Source organism: Amblyomma mixtum, chromosome 3, assembly GCF_055824585.1.
Source record: "Amblyomma mixtum isolate Tamu chromosome 3, ASM5582458v1, whole genome shotgun sequence".
Lineage (NCBI taxonomy): Eukaryota > Metazoa > Arthropoda > Arachnida > Ixodida > Ixodidae > Amblyomma > Amblyomma mixtum.
This window is the reverse complement of record NC_143014.1, coordinates 179234954-179242409: the sequence shown is the minus strand read 5'-3', so window position 1 is coordinate 179242409 and position 7456 is coordinate 179234954. Positions and strand designations below refer to the sequence as shown.

At 46.8% G+C, this 7456-nt stretch overlaps 1 protein-coding gene across 3 annotated transcripts in view; it reads left to right on the top strand.

Moving 5' to 3' along the window:
* Positions 1–1033: 1033 nt before the first annotated feature.
* The window catches only part of LOC149352862 (uncharacterized), a 17885-nt gene continuing 11462 nt past the window's right edge, over positions 1034–7456 (top strand). The window contains exons 1-2 of one of the 3 annotated variants that reach the window (XM_089582075.1): positions 1034–2441; positions 4304–4432. In XM_089582075.1, the coding sequence (XP_089438201.1) occupies positions 2404–2441; positions 4304–4432 (167 nt within the window). In that variant the 5' untranslated portion in view covers positions 1034–2403. The remainder of the gene's footprint in view (positions 2442–4303; positions 4433–7456) is intronic. The other 2 variants (XM_089582073.1, XM_089582074.1) reach the window with 2 other exon arrangements.

The window sequence follows — 7456 nt, the reverse complement described above, 5'->3', positions numbered from 1 at the left end:
GAACTGTGCAACTGCGCGCGTGATGTGTGCTACTTTATCAGGCGTCGAGGTGGCACCGAAGCGAATTTTGGGAATTCGTCGCTCGGGTGCGGAGCACCAAACTGAGCTCGTCGAATAGTGGAAGTGTTATGAAGCGTCTACAGCGCCGCGGAAATGTTGCGGTGTTCATGGCATGTTCACTCTACGGCGTTCGGAGTGAATGAAGAGCGAGCTGCATGTAGACGGGCGAGGGCCAAGATGACGGGATATTGACGGCCGAGGCGGCTAGCGACCGGTTTCTCCGCCGGCAGAAATCGGTTCCGTACCGATCGCGCTCTCGCGGGGCTTTGTGCCGGAGAGTCAACCACGGCGGCGGATTTCGCCCGCTTCTGATGCCGAATGCCCCATCTTAAACGCACTACTATCACCCATAGAAAGCTAAGATGGTGCCCGCGTCACTGATCTGGCTTTGCGGACGAATGAAATAAATAACTCGATCTACCAAAATAGCAGCTTTGCAGTCAATGGCCGCCCAATCTTACGGCATCTGCAGATCTATAGCTTTGACGGCTGTCGCATGCTAACTGGTTCGCAGTACTCCCATTTTACAGAGGCGCGCTAAGTCCCATATAGGTAAGAACTTTTGTGCGCGACTATTCGCAGTATTTTCATTGTGCAGGCGTGCTAAATTGGATACAGTTAGCGAAAACTTCTTTGTGTAATATCTTCAGAAGCTATTCTCGTGCATTGTTGCGCTTACGAAGGAACGGGGACACAATCAGGGACGACACAGAACATATGTGCGCAAACTATCAACTGCAAGTTTATTTCTGAGTGCATGTATATATAGGCATTGTCAAGACAAAACGATGTGATCACGGATTTGTTTTTGTTTTTGTTTTTTGTCTTGACAATGCCTATATATACATGCACTCAGAAATAAACTTGCAGTTGATAGTTTGCGCACATATGTTCTGTGTCGTCCCTGATTGTGTCCCCGTTCCTTCGTAAGCGCAACAATGCACGAGAATAACAACCACCAACTAGCCCAATTTGAAACTCTCCTAATCTTCAGAAGCAGCCCTCGCTCTAGGCCACTCAATTTGCGTATTCATTATTTTAAGAAGGGCAGCAAGCACCTGACGAAAAGCAAGTCGCAACGCACAGTCGACGCCGAGAGCGCGTCACACGTATATTATAGTTCTCGACCGTGTGTTTCAAGAGCGCGTCGCGATTTCGGTTCTGTGGCGGCCGCATTTCGATGGAGACAAAACGTAAAAACGCTTGCGAACTGATATTTCCGTGCACGTTAAAGCCTTCCGTGTGATACAAATTAATCCGGAGGCCTAGCGCTGCGAACTCCATAGAGCTAGCTCATAGCGAGATTGGAACTTTGGCGCGCAAAAATCCACAATGAAAAAAAAAAAAGCGCTGAAAAACGCTGACACCCCACTTGAATGGCGCGGCGGAAGAAATTAACTAAAGAGTAAAAACGGCCACCGATCGATCCTATACGCGCCACAGAGGAAGGGACCCAGGTGGACACGTTAGCTATCAGTTCCGGATCCTCTAATAGCGGTAGAGGAAGAAAACGAAGGAAAAAAATTTGTAACATATGCTCTGATCCGACTGAACCGTTTTCTCTCGTCCGCCGCCTTGCGACGGTGGGCGCCTAAAGTTTCGGACAGCGTGACGGTAACTGCGCGCTTGTGTTAGTGGCACCCAAATTCTGAAAGCCACGAAAGCTTTCGCAGAACCCCGCTTCTCACGAGCGGCAAAAGTTCGCTCGCAGATTTCACAGGGTTTTACGAAATAAAGCGCCATCTGTTGTCATGCCAAATTAAATACGGCGATGCAAACCTGTCGCAGAAATAAGTAGTGTAAAACGGAGTAAATAAGACGAACTGGCCGTCTTTGCTCTGGTATCATAAGTTCTGTAGTCCGCATGATACTGGCAATAAATATTTCGCTTCTTAGCACGTCGCTACCGAGACTGCAGATTTTTTTTTTTTTCGTGCGTTTTGTATGCTATAAATCAAGTAAGGGAAGAAAATGAAAAATAGATTCTTCGAAATTAGTGCATGTGTTAGGACAAGGTAATTTTAGGTGAGGCAGCAAACGCCCAGTTCCGCCACATTTCCGTGAACGGAAAACTGGCCTTGCTACCAGGATTGGGGCGCAACGCGGTCTCCGCTTTTGGAGTCCAACATGGGCGACAGGAGGCGCTGCGGTCTGTGGGGAGTTTGGGGAGCGCGTGTGTCCGCGCTACCCGACGACGAATCCCTCCAGGGGAGAGGCTGTCGCGGTCCCTCCTCAAGATGGCCGATGCACGGTTGCCATGGCAGTCGCGGTTTGCCGCCGCTGCGCAGTGTAAGTCGTTAGCTGTTGCGACAACGTAAACAGGGAGACGACTTCAGCGGGAGCATGTCATCGAGCGAGTACTCAGAAGGCGACAGCCTCAGGTACGACCTCACGAGGGAGGGGCCAGAATAATATCGGGAGCACGGGCGAAAGGGTTCGATGCGCAGTGCGCTGGGGCTTGCTGGGGCTCGGTCGCGCCGCGCTCCTCTTTCCTCTTCTTTCTGATCGCTCATAGCACGCCCCACAGATGAGCAGTCGCGCGGCTGTCCCGGTGGCCGCGATGGGGAAGAGCACGCCCCTGCTGGGCGGTGACACGTCGCCAATTAGCGGAATATGTCGCGTTGCTTCAGCGGGCGCTGTGGTTACCGCATTGGAGCAGCACATAAGGCACACGAAGGAAGCAGGGCGGTCGTTGTTCCTGCTTCCGTCGCAAGTTGTAACTACGCTGTGCTTCTCATACGCTTTACTGTGCAAGGTTGTAACCCATCCGTCCTGCCCGACATCCTCCGTGACGCTGACACCCGCAAGCATGCAGTCTACAGCTTAGCGCGGATATAGTGAGAATTCCTCACCTGCAACAAGACCGCGTTCTGGCTGTTTGTGCCGAAAGCGTTCCGTTCCTCAAACCTGTGCAATGAGAAAGCTGCAGGTCCGAGACGTGAACGCGAGCACGAAATTCGGTGAACGTGGTTTGATTAGCTGGACTTTTGAGCAGGGGTGGACACGACATTTCGATTTGAATTGATCGTCTTCGACACTACTCGGCTGACTGAAGGTAGACGAACGACACAAATCATATTTATTTCATTTAGTGCAGTAGACAGGTTAACAGAAAGAACACGAACACGGGCGCTACACACGGGCTCTTTCGTGTTCTTCTGTTGCCCTGTCCTCTGCACTAAACGAAATGAATATGATGTATGACTGCCACCTAGCCCAACAGTTAACTTATTTGAACGACAGGAAGCGCCCGCGTAAGCAGACAGCGACAGACGCCCTTCACCTGAAACCATGTCTCGGTTAGCGGCGGGGATCTCAAAACATAGTTTAGTTATGTTTATACATTTAAGTAAGCGGTGGCTCAGTGATTATGGTGCTCGGATGCTGGCCCGAAAGACGCTGTTCGATCCCGGTCGCGGCGGTCGCATTTCGGTGGCAGCGAAATGCTAGCCTGTGTGCTGTGCAATGTCAGTGCACGTTAAAGAACCCCAGGTGGTCGAAATTATCCGGAGCCTTCCACTACGGCGTCCCTCATAGCATGAGTCACTTTGAAACGTTAAACTCCATAAACCAAACATTCAAGTAAGCTGTTAAATGAACCCATCTCCTTGCTATATGCAGACATGACGCGCAGGGTTAAAACCATTTTTTTTTTTCCAGGCCGAACGCGTTCATACAGATGTGACCACGAAACAAAATAAGCTCGCTTCAGTTATTCATGGTAGCTTTTCGCCCGCATGAAACTTGCACAGTGAGTTTTTCAAATGCCTGAAAATGAACAGAAGCTGCACTAAGCATCAACGGTGAAGTTTAAAAACTGAACTGGCCTTCACGCTTTCGTAACTGCGTGCCTGTCGCGTTTTCTTGGCGGTTTAACAAAGAAAACAGAAGACAAAAGCACACGTGTCATGCTCATAATTTTTTTTTTAAAGTTTCGAGGTTCTTGTGTTTGCGGCTGGACCTAGTCAGGCTTCACAGGCATATTTTAGCGCAAAAGACGGGACGACAGAAAGACAGGACGAACACGGGTGCTGTCGTCCCGTCTTTGGCGTTAAAATATGCCTGTGAATTCTGAACACCAACTAGCCCAACATTTAACCCTTTTGGAGACCTAGTCAGGCGCTCGGAATAACGCTCATTCGCTGCGGCGCCGCAGTTTCCACCGCCAGTTCGCGGCTCTGGATGCAGGACCGCACTGCCGCGAGCAGGTTTCTCAAAACAATTTGCTCGCTGTCCCTTGCAGCCGCAGCGACGAGTCACTATCAATTGAAGAGGATGGCGAAGACATCATGTACCAGCTGTCGGTGTTTTGGCCGTACCCAAAGGGACCCGACGCGTCGCTGAGAAAAGGCCCCAGCCTCGCAAACCTCTCGTGAGTATATCGCATCAATACTCCGTTTGTTGCTGCACTAACACGGCTTTCCCTGTTAAATTAGGTTAGGTGGCGCATACGTCCGTTAGAAAAAGGCAGTGGTAATGTTTTTTTGCTTCTCTGTCTCGGTTCTCGCTGTGTGGTCACTGAGTTCGACTCCTTGCTTACTTTTTTTTTTAGACTGGACAACAAAGTATGCACGCTGAAAATCCTGACAGGTTAAAGGGGTTCTGAAAGGTGCTCTAATAAAGTTTCGTTATTCCTGGGATGTTAAAACACGGCGCTTCACGACTATTGCCCAGCAAGAATGTTTTTTAATGCGCTTTGTAAAAGCTGAGTTATCTGCAGTCAAAATTTGAATTTCAGCGTCTTCGCGCCTTTCCCTCTCTTCTCGTCACTTTTTGCACACTGGAAGGTCGGCCCTCCTCCGCCGGCCCCACTTCCGTGGGCGGAGCTCCCTGACCCCCGGAGCTACGCGGCTTACTGGCGGCGGCAATGGTAGCTGCCTGAAATCTAAAAGAACCTAACCAATAGCCACCTCTCAACTTGTATAGGCGGATGCGAGCAACGGAAGAGGGTGCGAGCAAGAAAAAGTCGCCGGGAAGGGCTCGCCAACTTTCGCGCGTGATTGTGGGTCCTCTGCGGCGTGTAGAAGTGTATTATTTGGCTCAGGTGTTCATGAGAACACTATGCAGTGATTGAGCGAGTTGATGTGCTCTCCTCGGAAGGTGTTTCAGAGCCCCTTTAAGGGACGAAGCTCAGAGGGAAACACAAGTCGAACGGCTTCAGAAACGCGCCTTGTTGCTGCAGTTTCGAACGTCTCCAAGAGCCTGCTGCGAAGTTTAAGGACACATCGAAGAAGATAAGGCCAACTAGCAAGACCGCAACTACCTGACTCGAGTGTTTTCTTCTTTGTTTCGTCCCTCGAGCTGCTTTTCTGGATTTCCGTTGTGGGTACCCGACGCACACATGTTACTAGCATTGATATAAGCACGCCTGTTCAACAGAGAAACTTATAAAAAAAAATAGCGAGAGAGAAAATTACGGACGCGCAAGGAGCTTGTCTCTAGTTTACGAAAAGTCTTTAGTGGCAGGTCTATCTAGAGGCTTTATGTGTAACGGCACTGTTTACTTTAATCGTGTAGTTTTTAGAGCGTGTTCGTTGCATAAACTGAATGCGTGTTGCTGGAAAAGAGTTCAAGTCCAAGACAGACAGTGGCGTAATTTAGGAATTATTTATGAATGCAGCATTTATTAAGCTGCTTTCACAGACGAACATTAAAGATAACTTAATCGTTCACGTCGCATTGCTCAAGCACTAAATTATAAAAATAAAATCAATTCGTCGCTTTTTATGATTAAAACCAGCTGATACCAGTTTACATCGTTTCGCATCACTTCCCTTTCAGTTTCACGGTGGCTTCTCCTCATCAACACTCATCTTGCGGGAAAGTGTGCTTGCGGTAAATTACAAGTGCGTCGTGTGTTGTCCACTGCCGTATCAAATGTCTGCTGCAAAGACACCACAAATTCGCACAAGTTCAGATTTGGACGGGGAGCATTGAAGGCCACAGCGAGAGCCCTCATAGGCTCATGACTCGCCAGCGTGTTCGTCTGCGCGAACTTGTCAATCAAAAATCGTCATGCCAAGTCACGCGAGCTGTCAATAAACCTATTTCCACAGTGCGGCACCCCGCATATGGTAATACACCTTCGTTCCCCTACATATTTGATTAATAAATGCCATCGAGAATCAAATTAATAATACCGCCCAATCTCTGTATTACTGGTATTCTCAAAAGGTATAGAGAAGTTATTGCACGGTAGGGTACTATCAGTTTTTACCAAAGATAGCCTGCTTTTTGATTTTCAGCGCGGTTTCCGAAAGAATTCATCCATAGAAGCAGCACTACCGACTCAAAAAGAAATAATCATGGTCAATTTTCAAAATAAGGAGATAATAGGATTTTACGAAAGCATTTAGTGTAATAAACCACAGTATTCTGCTACGTAAACTGAAAAACTACAATGTCCGAAGTTCACGACTACGTGAAATCCTGTCTCTTACACAGAATACAATACGTAGATTAAAAAAAATCCATCTTCAATACAAAACCGGAGCGCAGGAGTCCTCCAAATAAGCATTTTGAGGCCGTTTTTGTCTTTAATTTATTTAAATTATATTTTGCACTGTGTAGCTGACAGTAAAGTTGTATCCTACGCTGATGACACTTCAGTGTTCATATTCGGGAAATTAGAAGCTGACATCGAAGACAAAGTAACCAGGAAACTAGAAGCTTGAATACTTGGGCGAACGCAAATTGTGTGAATATAATTCTAGAACGATAAAATTAGTTTTATACTTTCCAAAACTAAAGGTAATATCTAGGCCGACCAATGTATTTGTAAGCCATGACCTTATAGAAATAGTAGATACTGTCAAAATCCTTAGTGTCATATTTTCAAAGCACTTGACTTAGAATTGATCATTTTGTTTATGTTAGATCAAAAAATATCTTCAGCTGTAAGTATTATGTCGCGCCTACGCGGTATTATTCCTGATAAGATTAAGCACTTGCTTTATAACCCTTAGTTCTCTATCTCTTATAAAATTTCAGTAGCGTTAAAGGGCACTACAGGCGTTACAAATCTGTCCAAAGGGGCACTACGAGTGTTACAAATCTGTCCACAAGTTACACCTTCCAAAAAGAGCTGTAAGATGCATTGCTGGTGTGACTTTATTTATTTATTTATTTATTTATTTATTTATTTATTTATTTATTTATTTATTTATTTATTTATTTATTTATTCATACTGTTAGCCCTTTTTGGGCCGATACAGGGTGGCACTCGAATGACATTTGTTTTCCGCACGACCTCATGACTTATTGTTCCCCTACACGTGACCCCTTTTTAAAGCATCAAATCCTGCCAGTTTCTGCTTTTACAGTTAGAGACTTAATGATCATTTAAATCTAGATTTAAAGATTTCAATCTTCCCGTAGCGATGAAAATTACATTAGA